This window comes from Strix aluco, chromosome 28 (assembly GCF_031877795.1).
Source record: "Strix aluco isolate bStrAlu1 chromosome 28, bStrAlu1.hap1, whole genome shotgun sequence".
Lineage (NCBI taxonomy): Eukaryota > Metazoa > Chordata > Aves > Strigiformes > Strigidae > Strix > Strix aluco.
In genome coordinates this window covers 3,995,790-4,014,857 of record NC_133958.1, presented here as the reverse complement: position 1 = coordinate 4,014,857, position 19,068 = coordinate 3,995,790, and the positions used below count along the sequence as shown (strand labels likewise).

Here is a 19,068-nt window from a genome sequence, read left to right as displayed (position 1 = left end):
TTGTTGCAGTCTGAGTGACGTGGCTCCTTGTACTAGGTACTGTATCTGCTGAAAACTTAAGTAACAGTTGCAGCATATCGCTGTGTTTATGTATCAGGGTGTTGATGTACAAGGAGATATCCCACAAAGAAAGGGATATGGTTAATAACTTTTGTATCGGTTTATCCATGCCCAAGTCTCTGCATCTCTAGGTGCATAAGTTATTTCAGTAAGTAATCACAACCTTTACTGATAGATTAGTCCTGAACACCTCAGGAGTGGACTTTTGTCAGTAAAAATGCATGGATGTGAGGACTGAGGTTTTAGCTTTGAGATTTTATGTTATCCTTTAATATTAATTTCTATTTTTAGAACCTCGTATTGATTACTTATTTATAGATTGGACAAAATATATTGTAAACACTAAATGGCATGAGTGGCACCAAATTGTCTCTAGTACTTTACCTGTTTACAAAAGGGTTAAAAAAGAGATAAACTCTTGCTAAGCAGAGACTGGAGCAGACATGGTAGGTTAAGGAAAAGTATTAACTTAAAAAGCCGGTGTTTTTTTAATCTGTCCTTTTGCTGTCTCTCCCAGAAACAATCTGAGTGATTTTCTCACTGAACTCATTTGTGGTTACCACTAGCTTAGGTAACCTCTTAACAATTAGGCCTTCTCAGCGTAGCAGTTAGACGAGTTTAAAGCGGACTTAAATCTGTTCTGAGCACACTGATTTGTCTTTAGCACCATCCAACTGGCTTAAGCTAAATAAGCAAACTATTCTTAAGTTGATAGGCCTTCCTAGTTAAATGTTTAACTAAATAAGTTTAAAATTAGTTACCTTGGAACAGTTCCCTACAACGCTCCCTCTCATTTTCCACAAAAATGCAGTGAAATCAATACATCCCTTCATTAGCTGATACGAAGAACACTCCATCCCCAACCCCCCCAAAAAAGAAGAAAAAAGTGAACTGCAGACCAGGTAGCGATGATGACTCTTTAGAAGCCGTGATCATCACAAAACATTAACAAAGATAACCCCATTTCTAAACAGTTTAGATAAACAGCTACCACTGTTGGGCCAACAAAACTTTCTATACCTGTAATTTAAAAAATTGCTTCAAATCCTTCTTCTCATCTTCTCTAAACAGAGTGGAAAAGAAATTATATTCCCTGTCAACCTGATACCTGTGCATTTACATGGGTAGATCAATGTCTTTCATCAATGGGGAGAAGATGATCCTGGAGAACCACGGAGTTTCATGTAATTGGGGCAGGGGAAGAAGCTGTTTCAGATACATAGCAGAATTCTCTAAGTTAGCTTTTAAAAATGTAATTGTTTTTGTTCAACACACTTAGAATTTCCTTATTATATAAAATAATCACAGTTTATCTAAGTCCCTGTGGCCTAGCTAAGGATTTATAATGCACCCAAATCAACAGGTGCGGTTTGTAGGGCTCATTTTAGAATTACCACTGGCTCTTGGCATGGCTGAATTCCCAGAGTTGTGTTTTCTGTGGTATCTCTAGTGAAGTCTGAAGGAGCCAGATGACTTCTCAGGCCCTATAAAGGCTTTTTTTATGGAGACTTGGAGGGTATTTATGTGCCGCATGCCCCCCCACAGCCTGTTAAAAGAAAGAATTTAGTACAGGTTTCCATTCTTATCTTAATACTCACATTTGTTTTGCAGATCACCTTTAAAAAGGCTGTAAATGTACTATAGGGCTCAATTCCCGGTATGAGCCTAAACCTTGCAGCAGGTTTCAAGGCACTGGCTGTTATGTACAGAGCTGTGTATTAACTCTGCAGGGCAGACGTTTGGTTTACGAGTCCCTGAAGCCTAAGGAGAAGTCATTCCTCACAAAAGAGCTGGTATTGAAATGCAGCGTGGGTCAAATCCTTCTTGGTATAAGTGAGTGTCTGTCCCCTGTTTTAAAACCAACTAGACAAAGCTTGGACCATTGCTTTAATCCAGTTGGATTGGGTCACATGTTCACTACTGAGTCCTGTAATACCAGTGTAACGGTATTCAGATGATTACTGTGTTTACCTCGACTAACAGTGTGCTTTACACGTGCAGGCTGAATATTAATTGTACATTTCTTACCTCTAAACCCATTTCCATTGCCACTAGAGCAGGCAGGAGAAGGAGACCCTTGGGGTCTGATGACAGGAGCAAAGGCACTCTTCTGTTTGACAGCAGGAAAGACGGAAGAGGAGAATGGAAGGATGGAAGAAGTGCTGGAGGAGCCAACTGTTGGACTTGAAGACATTACTGCAAAAGAAAAAAGTGAATGCTCATCAGAAATGCAGTTATACAAGTTGGGTAAAACTGCTTAAAATGCCTACTTTCGATTACTTATTTTAATTCTTAAAGAAGATCTCATTCTCACTTTGATTTGGCTGGTTACAATAACTCTAAAGTAGAGAGGTAGCTATACTGAATAGTTCAGAAAAGAGAGTGTTTAATTCTTTTAAAATGGAGGGTGAGGATATCAGAACATGGTCAGTCATCGAGGGGGAGAGAGAATCACTATGAACTAACAGTAGACAGTAACGACCTGTCCATGCACAGTCTGTGCTTTGGAAGCTGGGAAGGCAGATAATTCCTGTGCTGCCCTCAGCTTTTTAAAAATTAAGATTTCCTTGGATGGACTTGAGGGGGGATGTTTTAAGCTGTTGCTTAGAGTTTAACTTGGCTTCTTTTTAAAGAATTATCTTGCAAAAATTCCCATTATATGTCCAATAGCTTGTTAAGCAACTGTTTGCTTACCTTCCGAGAAAACCAGCAGCTATTTCTCAGCAAAACAAGGAACAAATAACCATATTTCATGTGGGTTCAGGTGAATCCCCAAGTCTCATGGAAGTATTAGTTTGAAATCAGAATAACTATATATGACAATACACTGCGGACCTGGTCCTTTCCTTATTGGAATCAATGGCAAAGCTCCAGAAAAGGGCAAGTATCAAAAGCACCCAAGCATCCTTTGAGTTGCATTTTAGGCTTAAATTACAGCTCAAATTGTGAGGATATTGTTTAGCAGGTTTCAGACCAGCAAGGAGCCTTCATCATCACTGCAAAGTGGGTCAGTCCTTATGCAGATGATGGGAATGTAAATAAAAAGTATTTTGCAGGATACCAGGTGTTTGCTGGAAAGGAACGATCCTGACATTATTGGGAGCTATACCCTCCGTAACCTACAATGTAGGTAAATAATTAAGTAATAGTCAATAAGTAAATAGCTGTTTAACTGCTCCTCTACTCATATATATGTATTTTACACACTCTTGCCAGAGGGAAATTAAGGCACGAAAGGAAGAGTGACTTGCTCATGGTAAAACTAGTAGCGCAATAATAGTAACTTCCAGAACTTAATTCCATTGTTGTTATATTTCTGGTTATCAAGGTAATATAGTTTCACAGGAAATTAATCCACAGTTCAGCTCTCAGATATTGTTAATGCCGTTCAGACACATAAAAATTATTTTAGAGTGGCTTTTACATAGGATTTGGAGTAATCTCTATGCTAATAGTAATGGCTACTCGCTCAACCATCTCAAGTTGCAAACTGTACCTCATTTCTCACTGTGGCCTTTGCTACTTAGCAATCTGTATAAGGATAAAAAAGGAAGGAAAAAACCAAGATTCAATATTCCTTTATTGTTCTTGAAAAATGGGAACACTTTCTAGTTCATACCAAAAAATACCAGAACACAAATCAGAACTTTTTACAAAAATCTTCACTAAATCTTGAGAACTTCTCTTGAAAGACATCACTTGCTGCATTTTTTGATGTGGTAAATTAAATTATGCAGGAGCAAGAATCAAATATAAAAGCAGGGAAGCACATACATCCATAGGGGGATCCTGTTGGAGAGCCGTTAATGAATCCAGGGGAGCCTGGGACGCCCAGGTTTGACATGGGGACGTTGCTGTAGCCGTTCATACTGTTGCTGGAAGTGCTGTAATTGGACTGTTGAGGTGTGGAACTGGATGAGTAACCTCGGGGTGAGATGCTGCTTGTGTTACGAATGTAACCTAAAAAAAAAAAAAAAAAAACCAACAAACCACATTTCAAAGCGTGTCAATTGATTTGGCTAAAAACTTTCTCCTGGATATTCCTTTCTTAATAAATTACTTAAATAAATTACTTCTTTAAATCCAGATTAATTAACACATTTAAGCAAGAACCATTAAATTCAGTGGGTTTTATGCATGTGCTTTCAAGTTAAGCAATATTAAGTATTAAAACAATGTGGGAAACTAACTTTTTGAAGGGAACCGATTTACATTTTTCTGATCAGATTTGATTTATTAGAAGTTGAAATTTGTGCTAAGACCTGGAAAAGAATGTGTGTGCTTATCTTTTTCTGAGGAAGAATTTATACTATATGGGGGATTTTCTACAATTTTAGGGGGGAGGTTATGCTTTTTGAATGATTGATGAATTACAAATAAAGCAAGTAACCCATAAACAGTCTGCAGCTTGACTTTGAAGATACTCAGGGAAAAAATAAACTGGTTCAGTAAAAAACATTTTTCTGTCTTAAAAAAAAAATCACAAATATTTGAGAAACAAAATTTATCCTCTTTTTTTTCTCCAAAAGGAGACTTGGAGAACACCATAGCTATCAGCATTAAAGTACAAGGCTCTTATTACAGCTGCAAAAGGTTTTTTCATTAGAAGTGATCCAATAGCTACTTTAAAAGCAGTTGCCATTTAGATATCAAGTCAGGTTATTTCTGCCCATTTATATTATGAAGTTCTAATTCACGATTGGTAAGACCTTATTACAAAAACTAGCAAAATTATCTGCATGATGGCTTTTAACATGGCGTATGTAATATTAACTTCAGATCACAAGGTTTTACTGTCTTAGAGTGTTCACCACAGCATTCATGCAGTCAACCACGGACTGTATGTTACTGGAATCGAGTGCTACAAATCAAAGTAGTCAAGAGTCAGAAAAGGCCCAAAGTGGATATTGCTCCCATGATTTATTACTGTTAATACATAATTTTATGGCATGTTTTCCTAACAATCAATAATATGTATCTGGAGTAAATTAATACATACAACATATGCAAGTTGGTAACATTAACACTGAAGGAGCAGCCTAGGGGAAAAAAAAAAGAAAATCCCCCACCTTTTTAACTGTGAGAGGTTTTCTTCAACTGCTGTTCTTTTATGAAAACAGAGATATAAAAAGAAGACATTGAGGGGAGCAGGGAGAGAATTCCAGGTTAAGTTGGTATCAAAAAATACTCAAAAATTATTTCAGCCGTATCTAATCTGGTGACTGGAACCTGGCGCAGACGTGGTATCATCCAACATGGCAGCACACATCCATCCATTCCTAATGCTGATGGTTTAAAGCCATCTTTCCGTCCCTACGCCGAGCAGGTAAAGGAGTTGAGAAACTCTTATGGAGGCAACCGTGATTCAAATTTTCGTTGTTTATTTTAGCACTATGCTACTTGTGGTGCTTACCTTGGTTGTTCCCCTGTGTTGACTCTGAAATGCTGACTCCTAACTGGCTACCGTAGGAGTTAATTCCCATCATACTGCTGTGAGCAGGAGAGCTAGAGAGTGCAGGGATCTGTGCGGGATTCCTCGGTACGCTGTAGAGAGCTTCTGCGATGTCTGCAGCTCGTTTCAGAATGATGTCCTGTGGAGTGAAAGGGACAAGTTCAGAGGCGTGCTTGGAGAAATGTTCTAGTGTTTATTATCAAGCCTGAACATACACCACGCCCCTCTTGAGAGCAGTCATGCTGACCTGGTTGTTATGTGGCGTTCCATACAGTGCTTCAACTAGGTCAGCAGCTCGTTTCAACAGCATTTCCTGGAGGATGAGCAGATGCATAAAATTGACATTTTAACAAAAAAGGATTTCAGTGCAAAGAAAACCATGGGCTAGTATTTTCTGAACTGACTAGTGTTTGTGTGTGGTCATTCTGAAAACTGGGTGCCTTAGAGAGCCGTTATTTTCCACTTATTTGAAAAATTGAACCCCTTACAGTGTCTCAAACTAGGCAGCCAAAACCACCAGTCACTTTGGAAAGTGCCACCACGTGTGCGATAGAAACGTCAACCGACACCGACTGTTGTGCGCCCAGGCCCAGCTTTGTCCTGGAGCTCTCCAGAGTCCTGAAGCTGCTCGGAGCACACCCGCTCCGAACATGGAGACAACTTCCAGACAAACCCAACTGAAACAGGAATTCCCTTCCCTACTGAATTGCAGTAGATCCTTTTGCACAGACACATAGAAACCTGGTTATCTCCATGTCCATTTATTTTTTTCTCAATAATGGTAACCAAACAAATAAAACACTAGCTAGTAGGTATCTTATGTTACTTCTGGTTGTAGGAAAAAAATGCACAGTATACTATCTGAATACGACAGTCTTTCATCATGAAAAGATGATCATATGCACTTTTGGTACTGCAGTAAAATCTAGGAATATAGTCATTAATGCCACTCTCATTGTGCTAGGTGCTGCATCGACACAGCGTGCGGTATTACAGGCACATAAAATCCCGAGTTGTTTCAACACATGCAGTTGTGGCTAAGAAAAAGTTGAGCTTCAAGTGTTTTTATAAAAAGGTTCCCTTAAGGTTAGACCTCTGCAACAAAGCCTTTATGTCTATTGTGTATCATTTAGGTTCAGAGATTTGCCAATAAATGCACAGGACCGTGAATATTAACTGGGAAGGTATCTGCACTGAACTCTCATTTTAGCACCAAAAGAAGTTCACAGACAGTGTTTGAGCTCTAACAGATAAAAATTACTGATAGCTGTGGGATCTACATGATCACATTCTTGTTTGGACCTACAACTAATTGGGGAACTTATGTTCAGATGTAATTGTCATTTATGGTACAATTTTGTCTCTTTTATGAGTTAGAAGTGAAAGAATGTATTTAGTGGGCTCAGTGAAACGTTTAAAAATATTTTACCTTAGCTAGTCTTTCAGGGTCACCAGGATGTCTTGGGATGACCTTCTGCAGTCTTTGGAAACCATAATCTATGGTAGGTTCATTTAAAGCTGAAAGGAAAACAGAAAAAAAGCCACCATATTATATGAGAATATAATATATGTGTGTATATCTTTATATGACTCTAAGTTTCATTACCTACGATGCATTTCAGAGCTCCTCCCCAGAAAACCTCTCCTTGCTGGGGTTCCTAGGTGCTGTACACTGCCTGCTGCTCAGGGGAGCCCTGATCACTGTGTGTAAGCCAGGCTGAACAGTAAGCTAAGCTTTACAAGAACTTCTGCATGAGGATTCTTAATCTCTTTTCAAAGAGAATACTTACTCTACCACTGAGAAAGCTGGGACACACAAGCTATTAATGTTGGACTGTGTTGTACAGACCCGGTCCCCTGACTCCAGGCACTGAATTGTACAGACATTTCTGCCGTTATTTCTGTAACGAACTGCATGGTGCTCCTGGACGATCCCTCGGTGTGTCTGTGATTTGCTAAAGAGTTAGTGATACCTTTCTGCTTCCAGCTAAGCCTTGAAAGAATTCTGAGCGTTCATGTGTGTATATACACGCGTGCACACCCCCCCGACGCTTGCTCATTCTGGTGGGCACAGCTGAACTGAATTTGCATGTTCTTTTTCTGCCAGTATTCCAGAAGATACACTCAGAGACAGGTACGTTGAGGCAAATGACAAAATTTATGTTAATATTGCATGCTATTTGCAAAACTTCCTACTGAAAGTATTGCAAAAACTAGTGAGTTTGGCTTAATAAGGGAATAAAAAAAAAATCATGACTTCTGCACAACTGCTCGTTTCCAATGCTGGCTTCTCACCATCTATAAAGGCTGAGTAAATAATTTGAGAGATACAGCAGGGAAGCGCTGTCACAAAATACTCCTTTGAGGATGAATGTATTTACTCTGGACAAAACTGACCGCGGCAGTAATACAGCAAGTTGTGGTACAAATGCAGATTAGAACAGGTCTTCTACTACGTTTGTTATACAGTCAGAAATGGTCACCTATTTGGTCACCTAATAAACACACTACACACACCCCTGCACCATTTTGCCGTCACAAACTAGGGCACAGCTATTCATTAGACACATTAACTTCTTCAATGGTGTATGGCTATTATGCATACATAGCCACTTCCCTGTAATGATGTTAATCTCTAGTGGATAAACCAAGATATTTTGACCCAGATCCTCAGCTAGCAATAGCTGATAGAGCCCTACTGGCATCGCTGATGATTTCATAAAACTCCAGACACTTCTTTAATACTCTCTACTATGAAATTGTGGCAATAATAATCAAATTTTTGATTATTCAAAATTAAACTCCAAATTAACACAGAAACCAAAAGTCAGTTCTGTAGCATTCTGCATGCTCATAGGCTTTGACTGCCTCTAACATGTTCAGATTACCAGTGTTTACTAATACAGTTACAGGAATGTTTATTTAGAATTTCCTTATACTTCAGAATGTGCATTATAATTCAAACAATACATTCATGCTGAGAATCTTGCTAAGAATCCCACGACACATTTAATAAGTCACGTACATAAGTCCTTTAGCACTATCCTCATTCAGCACTAGCTGCTTCTATCCTCTTGTACCATTTGTGGTTCTTCTTTTGAAAAAACAAAAATTTTTTTAAATAACTAGTGACATCAGCACAGCTGAAAACACCCGACTGCAAGAGATGCTGATGGCACTTACTTATTGAATCTTCCAAAATCTACTCAGCACCTTGCAGAATAACTGTCTCAGGCACCAGAAGAATGAAACTATCAAGTGAGACAGACTATTATACTGATCCAGATTCTCTGTTTATCTGTGTCTGTCTTTGGTATAACAACATGAAGGTAAAAGGTCATATTCCCCACTGAGATACATTTTATATTTACTTTTTATTAAATAATTATGGCGTGGCATGAAGTTTAAATATTACAGGAGATAATCAAGTGGGAATTGAGTAGAGAAAACCCAGACCTGAGAATTTAGTCTTGGCTATACTTAGAATGTCTTTGCTCTCCACTGGGAGCCATTCTGGTTTGCTTAAGGAGTTTAATAATATACATTTCAACTGCCACAGAATCTACATCCCATTTGGGAAGAGGGTTTTTTTGGGGGGTGGGATTTTTTGCCAATAATCCTGAGAATTATAGGACAATTCTCTCAAGAGCCTATACATCATTATGTGCCATTTCTCTTCTTGATTACAAGTCAAATCAGTTAAGTTATATATCTTACACTAAGCAAAAGCAATGTAGAATTTAAACACGTATGTATACATAGTTCACTAAAAATAGCTAATGGGAATATACAAAATGCTAATTCAGGAAGAAGAAATTTACTATTATTCAACAAACATTTTTCCAATGGATTGACATGGACATTTTCAGACTGATAGATAAACAGCAGCAAATAATTTCTCAACGATGTTGAATAGTTCTAAGACTAATCCAGCCATTTTGAATCAATGTATATATTATGTCTTTCAGCACAAAAGGTTTTCTGTATGGCTTGCAACAAAATTGCCTACTTCTAGTTTTACTCATTAATGAAACAAAAATATCTCTGTCATGAAATCCTGTTAAAAGACAAGATCCAACATTTGTAGAAGTAAATGGTACCTTTTCAAACTGAAGGGCTAGATGTAGAATCCACCAGCAAGTTTAAACAGCATCACCCAGTACCACTTCCACGGAGAAAAAGAGCTACTGGAGCACTGGTGGTTTATCTACGTGTTATATAGAAACATGCCAAAATTCTATCCAAATGCTTTGGGGTTCATGGATTGAGAGACCATAAAGGGGTCTGACACAGAAGCAGGCTGCTCGTTATTTCCTACAAATCAGACATCTGAAATGAAACCCCCAAGAAAACTGATTCAGGTACAGCAAAATCCCTTTGGCAACTCGCAAATCCAGTGTTTCAGGCACAAGGGGCCTCTTGAATTTCCCAGAGCATAGTTTAAAAAATTGTGCATGACATGATAGAATGTATGCAAAAAAAAGCAACCATGTAGTAAATAAACTAAATTGTCGGTTAGTCTGTAAGCCTCATTCTAGCATAACTGTTTTAACAACAGAATTGTTACAGTCTGTAGGAGAGAGTCTGTAGGGAGAGGTCTGAATGCCCCACAGCCTGCCTGGCTTGATTTCTGACAAGGCTCAAATAGAGCATGGTGCAATCCTTCCTCTTTTATATTGTTCCTTACCCTCCAAAAGCCATGCTTTCATTTGAAATACAAGTGGCCAGCTATTATGACTCACTGGAATAGGAGAAAAAAATAATTCTCCCACTTGAGCAACTGATGCCATGACATCTGTCTGCATCTGCCAGACATGCAGCAGCAGCTTAGTCCCGTTCATCTCGATGGGGACTAACTGCGATACCCAATGATAACAGTGCTGACATTTAAAGTATTAATTATTTCACCACACATCAAAGCACGTAAGACTGCTGAAGGAAGATGATGTTATGAAGAGCTGCACAATTTACCACGAGTGACAGTTCATCCTGATATTGCCAGTGTACGCCTTGGGAGATGTGCACGCTCCCTCTCCGCCAATCAAAAAAGGGCCACGTTTAAGGACTTTAGCAAAGTTCTGCAGCTCATCTTTGCTTTACTCCATGAAGCAGATCAAAGGGCAGCAAGTCCAGTGTTTGCAAAGTAGGAATGAGAAGAAACAAAGTAGGCACACCTCTAGAAATGTCCTGAACCCAGAAAACTGAGTCAGGAGTACAGTATTTGCAGTGTGATGCCTAACCTCCTCAAAGGCGTTAACACAGAGAAAAAGGCACCAGTGGCCTTAAAGGTTTGAATTCCATCTCTGCACTAGTGACTACCTTCGCTCAAGCCAACAGTGAAGAGATGCCTGGTATTCACCCGACGGAGTGAAACATTTCCACGTTGCTGCCTACGGAAGCTCGCTCGCTATAACCACGCTAATCCTGGAACACACGTACCGGTCAGCCTACTCCGAGGGGTACGCTGTGGTGTGGAGGGAGGGCTGGTGCTAGAAGCCTCCTGCTAGTGGTCCTGGGTGCTGTTTGCTGTGTCGGTACCGGCTGTTCCGAACACCCTACGCCCAGCACAGCGTTGCCTCCCACTGCGCTATTTCGTAGGTGAAAGCGGTGGTAGGAGCTGTTCTCTGCAAATGCTTTCTGTCACGTCAGTTGTGTTCTGGCCAAGCGAACTCGCTCTGCCTATTTGTAGAGCTCACTGCATCCTTGTACGTGTTGTTACCCACAAGGAGATAACAAGACCTTCTCAAATCTACTTACAAGCTTTAGCAAACCAGTCCCCTCCTATCCTTGGTACCTGGCAGAGAGACTGACAGAGTACAACCCGGGAGTCCAACATATCCTACAGATTATTTTATATTGCATTGCTCTGACAAGTTAACCCCTGGAGGATTTCTGCTCAGCAAGGAAAATTATGTTCAAAATCTCCCTGATATACACATTTCCAGGTTACCATCTCCATGACAAAGTAAATGCAGAGCTGTGATCAAACCTAAGATATGAAAGCCTATGAGACGTATCCTCAGCTGGCATAAACTGATGTAAACGATATTAAAGCCAAGAGAACTATAATGGAACTACTTACAGCGGCAGGGAATTTGAATTTGTGTAGTATTAAAAGCAGAATATGAGGCTACTGCTAGATTAGCAGCAGAGAACAAATGTCTTATTATTGTAGGAACAGCTGATGAAAGAAAAGTAATTCAGAATATAGAGATGTATGTGTAACCTGTATTCTCACCAGACTGAGGTACACACGGGAACTAAATGTTTAGTTGGAGCGATTTAAAAATAGACTTTTTATCTCTCACTTTAAGTATATACTTAACTACTAAAGTACGTAAGTTGGTTCAGCAACTGCCATTAACATATAACAAGCCATTTCTTTAGATTTTTGCTATACTCTGTAGTACACCATTAGATGTCCATAGAATCCTCTTGGCTTCACTTTGATAAAAGTTTCCCATCTGGGAACCTTATGGAAAAGTCCACACATCACATTTGGGCGATGAGAGGCATTTGATGGCTGAGTTGCAGCACCCTGAATGATAGCACTTAGGAGTGGAAACGCTGACAGAACCATAACTACAGCAGTGCTAGCACAGCACACCGCGAGGAGCCGATTATAAATACACATTACAGGACGCGTATGAGCTCCCATAACAGCTCCACTGTGGCGTTTACATTTACCCTTGAAATTTGGATCTAATTTTTATATTCATCTTTTCAACAGTTTATCATTTTCTTCTTCAAACAACCTGTCTTATTGTAACTCTCTTACAAAAAGAAAAATGCTCAAGTGTAATCAGGTCAAACATTAATATTTGATTGTATATTAAATATTGAGGGCATAGGCAGATACACACAATATGAAGATCATTGGTTTTCTGTTTCCATGCTTTAGCAGAGTGTTGGTGTTCTGGTGATTAAAGGATACAACAAGAACCTGAGAGATCCACTTCCCCGTCTATCTTCAGCTTTCCCCTATCACCGCAGGCAAGTGGTTGCTCTTTCTTCGTCCTGCTGCGGCAGCATCTCACGTATACCATGGAAGCACGTGTCTTTCTGTAACTGGTCGCCCATGTCTGATGCAGTGAGGCCCTGATGAACCCTCCGAGGTCTAGTTTTATATGAATAATTATTCTTGTTAAGGCTGTGAAGTACTTATAGCCACCTAGCCAGTATTTCCATATGACTTGACCCTTCATGCTTTTCATGTGAGGTTGTATCTCAGCACTTAATGATTATGAAGGACTTAATACAACATGACCCTGATAGCACTGGGCTGTTGCTGCTGTTACTAGTTCTGACAGAACTACATCTTCCCATGCTTTTAGTTTGCAGGTTTTCACACTTTTCAGTCTCCTGGGCTTGATGTAAATGTCTCTACATTTCTTAGGTTTTTGCCAAGTGCAAGCTGAATGAAAGGGAAGGTATTTAGAGGAGAAATTCTCATTTATACAGGCAACTACAATTCAAGAGGGAAGGGGTCTTATTTATGTTTCTAAGCCTACTGCATTCTCTGATATGTTATCTACCAACTTTGTGACAGCTCAGAGGAATATATTGCAATATAAAGTACTACAAGTATCAAGAAAATAATAAACTTAATTATCATGAAAAAACCCCAGATTTTCGTTATGATGCTCAGGACTACCTTACCAATAATCATAAAATCTACTGAACTTTCCTCTTCAGTATTTTATATAACACTTGTCTGCTACACTCTACCCAACTTGCACTCTGTGCTGCTACTGAGTATATTTTACGGAGTGCTCTGGATACACACATGTATTCTGTGGGCAGTGGCATTTAAACAACCTGGTTTCCTGAGGCTGTTTTCTGGTAGCTTCTCTGCTGTCTAATAACACGGTTGAGCTCTTCACCCTTTCTTTCAGTGGAGGATTCATTCAGATTTCTCTTACCATTTTTCATTTTCACAAAAATGTGCTGGAAATGTGCATCTTTGATGCTCCTACATTTCTGATAAAATTGAACAGAAATTGGTCAAGAGGTTCAAAAGTTGCTGTGGGAGTTTTGAAGAAGACTTAAAGGCAGGAGAACCTTGACTGCCTGAGTATGGCTTGCCTAGGTTAAAAATCACTGCATTTGTTCACAGCAGGATCACAGCAGTTTTCTGATCACACTGCCGCAGAAAGAAAAAAAAAATGCCACCATGTTATTTTCATAGCTTAGAAGTTGTTTTTCTGCTATTAGCAGCAACAACCTGGGGGAATTGATTACACAGGTGAGCCTCTACCTAATAGCTGTGTTTATCATTTTGCCTGCCATGGTGGGAGAAGTGCAGGTTCTTGAACAGACAGATTGAAAAGTTGTCTGTTCTACCCTCGCTCTAACAGCTCGGCATCTTCTGTGAAACGCTGTTTTGTAACATATGGCAGTAAGCACCCACTCACTCCTCAGAGAATGCTAACAGATATCCCTATGCCAATAACAGCAGTAAACCAGGGATAGTATATTTAACTTTCTTCTCTTCTGCTGGCTCCTAGATACATCTTCATGTCCTTTTTTGTGGAAGCACTCTAATTAACATGTCAAAGAACTGCACCGTGGTCTGACTCAAGTCCCCCCTAGATGGTACAAGTAAATCTTGCACTTAAAACAGCTTTACAATAATAAGACTTTGCTTCATAGAGGAATGCACGTTTCTGTTACACATCCCTGTATCGGTCCATTCCTCTTTCAGCACAGGTACCAACAGCACACAGATGGTGGCCCTCAGCAATGCTTGTGCTGAAGACACTGTGAGAGCAAGGCCTCCTCCAGAAGCAGACAATGGCATAGAAGAACTTTACGCTTAAATCTGTAATAATAACTAAAGAATTAGCAGTCTCCTTCCCTAAAGGGAAACGTGTTGGGCCCAGTGCAGCCCCTACAAGCCCTGAACTGCGCTTGACTCGACAACACTGTTCCTTTGATTCGGGAGTGCCAGACTCTGGTAAGTTAACCTGACCCATCTCTTTAGAAACAGGATTGTATTTGCACGCAGATTTGAATCTTTAACCTGTGCGATGGCTTTGCCAGATTTCTCTCAGGAAAAGGAGATAGGTTTAACCTCCTCAGAAATCAGATTCATCTTTTCCCAAAGACCAGTGAATCAATGCACTGCCTAAGAAGAAGAATGTATTTCAAAAGCTTTTGGCCAGATCCTGATCTCACAGGCCCAGAAATAATTCTAGAATGACTTTGCACTGCGCTGGGGTTATTTTGGTGCAAAATCAGGAGAAAGTCCTAATCTCTGTGAGCTTGATTCAAAGTCAGTTTCAGTCAATGGATATAATTTCAGTATCTTCAATTAACTGTGGATCAGTTAAGCTTGTATTTCATTAGAGTACCTAGTATAATTGAAGACTTAATTCTCGCTGCAGGTTTCTAGGTGTGGCAGTTGTATGAATAAATACTTTTCCACCTACAACTAAACACTAATTTAGCATGTCTACTAATAAAGGGTATATAAAACAGCACAAGACAGTAAGAGGATCTTCACAAATCACTGGTTCTTTCTAAAGTCCCAAAGTGTCAGATTTTCATTCAATTTTTTCCACTTCTGGAAAAATTCTAATTTGCTCAACAGGTGGTTAAGTTTTTACCTTAAAGTTTTTAATAAAAAATTTCTTGGACCTTCATTATTATTTTTGAGTTAAATTATGATTTAAAATTTGACGATTATAATACACAAAGATTATTTAATGAGGATTATTGGTAGTAAGAAGCTTAAAAAAAATTAACAAATTCTTCCATTTTGAAAAATCTGAATTTGGGTTGGTGGGAGCAAATCATTCAACTTAAACACAAATCCACCCTTTAGAACTTGGCACACCATTATTTTCCAGCCATGCTTAATAGGCTTCAGAAACTTCACTGTATGCCATCATTGTTACTACTGGTACTGAAAGGTCAAAGAGATGGTCATCTGGTCCCATCTGATTTTTTTCTTTCAGATCTATAGATAATGTCCTCCTGCTAGCAGAGGTGAATATAGGGCACTAAATAAGTTGATAATCCATTTAAGAATAAAAAAAACCCAACAGATTTATTTTCCACTCAGCTCATTGGCTTCTCTCGATCCAAGATGCTCTCCTTGTCCTCTGGGATTATCTTGAAAATGAAAGGTTACCCCCAGCGAGAGGGAAATGTAAAATAAATACTGTTATAAATAAAACGTCTCCCAGTATGTAGAACAAGGCTATCATGTTCCTGTACACTCAATATATCTATAGGCAGACCCATATCATAACAGCATGAGCTCTAACCTGGAAAAAATATTAACATGCGTAGTAACAGTGCCTTAACACCTCTGCATAACAATGAAGCTATCTCCTTACATGTCCAAATGTCACAACTAGCGGAGTGGCCTTCAAACAGCAAGAGGCTAAATCAAGCAAGCAAGCAAGCAGAGAGTTGTCAATACTGATTACCAAAACAAAGAGGCTCTGAGCTTGAGCGTAGATCGCAATCACCTACCTGTGTAAATAAACCTGCCTGGCGCACCTTTGCAAAACTGTTTGGATTTGTATGATAATGTCACTTCAACCACCCCGGGAATGTGACGTGGAGGTGTCTGAACTCGAATGGCATGCGGCGTGATAAGCTGGGAAATAACAAAAGGAGAGGCATGATTATGACATGTCTGTGTTATTCTCCCCGCTTTCACTTTTCACCCTCCAAACATGCTTTATGAGTAAATGCATTGCTTGTTCCTATATACGAGACACTATAGATCAGGCAAGTGATACATCTGGTCTAGTTTCATGCCTCCAGCAGAGGAAGACACATTTTAGGATAGTCATCAGGAAAATTGTACTGCTTATGCCCATTGGTTAATTGCTGCCTTATTTCTGGATCCAGAGGGAATTCTTCCTCCCTCCCAAACTGTAACCTTTTCTTTATTTTCTTTACCCTTACCTGTCTCCAGACACCTAGAATTGTTCAATTCCATTCTGGATATTACTGAGCAGTTGGCGTCAATAATATCACATAGCAAGGAGTTCCACAGAGAAAACATGTTCCATGAAGTTCCTGGGGTTTATATGGCCCACCGTACAGGCCACCAGTTTTGTACCATCACTGGAATAGAAATTAACACTATTCCCCCTCCACTTTCCTCACCAAAGGAGTGTTTCTTCAGTTCAGCACCCGGGAGGCACCTCCACCTACCTCACTCCATACAAGCATGGTTCCAAACACAACTTGCAGCCCGTCAAAGAAGTTGTCTCCGATAATGATCACCATTGCTCCCCCCGTAGTCCAACCTTCGCTTGGGCTGATCGCTTTGATGCACGGTGTGGCTAAACAAAACAAAACGGACACCAGAGCACCAGGTTATGCCGGTTTTTTCCCCACACAGCTTTGAGACTGTCTGCGATACTGGGTGGAAACCCTTGCAGCCAATGGGTGCAAGCAAGTTCTGTGCACGTTAAGCTGCTCTAAATCACAGTGATGCAAACTGTAGCTGGGAGCAGCTTCACCTGCCTGCTCCTGGGAGTTTCTGCCCTGCTGCAGCTTCACGGCTGGCGTGAATTCCCCAGTGCTGACGAAGGCCTAGGACAAGTCCCCTCCGGCCATTCACCCATGAAGGCTGCTTTACCATTCCATGAAGCCCAGTAAATAAATAAATAAATAAATAAAAGCATGTTTTCTGCCTTGCTAGTGTTAATTACTTGCCTATTCATTACTGGCACTTAACATCGTGTCATTAAAGCCTAATAGGCCAACTGTAGTGGGTGTAAAAATGAAACGCTTAAATGATTGTGCAGAGGCTGTTTAAAAAACCCCCACTCATTAGCATATGACCACACAAAAGCTAAACCCTGTGGAAAGAGAGGTAGATTAAGATTTATTAAGTTTATCAATGGGTAAAAAAGATACGGGAATATCAAATGTTTCCTCCAACTCCTATCAGGAGACAATTTCTAATCATTTTCTTGATTTTATAGAGTAGATTTTCTTTTTCTTCTTTCTTCCATATGTTCAAGGCCTCTGGACTATACATCCCATCAGGAACCCAATATGGTTTCCAGGCCATAACCAAAGTCAATCCATCACTCCATTCCCAATGTTGACAGGGTCAGAGGTGGAGGGGAACTTTGGCAGTGCTCCAAAAACATGAGACTCCTTTGAACAGCCAGTCAATCACATCCAATCAGTCAAGGAAAAACTGGATGGCTTCCTAGGCTAGGAATCCTGGGATTTTCCTTCTACCATTTCACTGCCCGCTGGGGGAGAATTAACACCACTCTGAATTCTTTACTGATTCAATCATTTTCTTCCAGTTCATTAATTCTTCTTTTAGGTTGATACAGGGCACAGTTAAGAAGTGGGGCAGCAAAACATTATAATGAAATAATATCCTTGCTTGTCTTTTCTACTAACATCACTAGCTCTTCTCACTTTCACTAGCTGCAGGGGAGGGAAAAGTAGACACAGATAGCATTTTCTAGTAATTTTGAGTACTGTCTGTGTGAGAGAGGTGGAATGCCTTGGTAATGAATGTACGGGAAGAGGGAGAGGAGGGGCCGACCATTTTGAAGCTTAACAGATACAAGTATTTGTAATTGCTTTAATATAGTCCAAAACCCATCCCATGGCCAGCCATGAGTCTCGCTTAGCCAAACAAACTCAAATCAATTAGTGTCATTTTCCTTCTGTGCCTTGTTATGCTTTGTGCATAGTTTGTGTGAGGGAACTAGTGACACTTTTTCATACACATCTTGTGCTGCAACAGTTCTGTTTAACCAAGATGTCATGTTGCCTAATTTGCCTGAAATCAAATCTATCCCAGCTGAACGAGAAGTCTGAAATTTGGATAATACTTAGTGTTTCTGTGTTTTTCATCTCTGCAGTACAAACTAATTAATAAAGTGGGACACGCACACACACACACAGACACCAGTCTCTTAGATGTGAAGAGGATCATATTTTGCATGCAGTAGACACTGTTTTCCTGCCTCTTCCTTCTCTAAACCCTCTGAGGTTCTGTAGTTCCCCCTTAGCTCTCCTTCCCCTGAAAACAAATAGAAATTGAAGAACAGGTAATATGCTTTTGCCTTCACTTGTGTACTGTTCTTCATACCAATATCCTACCTTCTGAGGGGTCAAGTCTCCTTGCTCTCCGTCCATGCTTGGAGTTGTTGTGAACAAACATGTTGTCAGACACTGCCAGTACGTGCCCATCAACGTTCACTGTTGTTGACAGCACAACCTAGATAGTTTGAAAGGGAAGAAAAAGGAGGCAGGTGAACAATTTACTTTGAAATTCAACTTGTTAAGTATTAATTATTCAGTTTAGTTAAAACCCTGTTCTGTTTGTAAAACGGCATCATGCCCTGCAGGCTTTACTCCCTATCAAGAAGGGGAGAAAACATTTTCAGTCTTCATTCTATGCATTAATTCCATTTAACATAGCATCCTAAGGGCCATATAAAGTCCTTACTGTATAATGAACCAGCTACTGCAGATGGCCCTACATTTCGTTTCCTATGATGCGCTGCAGCATAGCTGATGGCAGAGAAGTCTACATATACCAACCAGGAGGGCAG

At 39.9% G+C, this 19,068-nt stretch overlaps 1 protein-coding gene across 3 annotated transcripts in view; it reads right to left on the bottom strand.

Moving 5' to 3' along the window:
* EBF2 (EBF transcription factor 2) overlaps positions 1 to 19,068 on the bottom strand; it is a 146,601-nt gene that overhangs the window by 11,160 nt on the left and 116,373 nt on the right. For all 3 annotated transcript variants that reach the window (XM_074808141.1, XM_074808142.1, XM_074808143.1), the window contains exons 8-15: positions 18,614 to 18,731; positions 16,688 to 16,818; positions 15,995 to 16,121; positions 6,942 to 7,030; positions 5,760 to 5,825; positions 5,474 to 5,651; positions 3,835 to 4,020; positions 2,089 to 2,256 (exon numbers count right to left, since the gene is read on the bottom strand). In XM_074808141.1, coding sequence (XP_074664242.1) covers positions 2,089 to 2,256; positions 3,835 to 4,020; positions 5,474 to 5,651; positions 5,760 to 5,825; positions 6,942 to 7,030; positions 15,995 to 16,121; positions 16,688 to 16,818; positions 18,614 to 18,731 — 1,063 coding nt within the window. The remainder of the gene's footprint in view (positions 1 to 2,088; positions 2,257 to 3,834; positions 4,021 to 5,473; positions 5,652 to 5,759; positions 5,826 to 6,941; positions 7,031 to 15,994; positions 16,122 to 16,687; positions 16,819 to 18,613; positions 18,732 to 19,068) is intronic.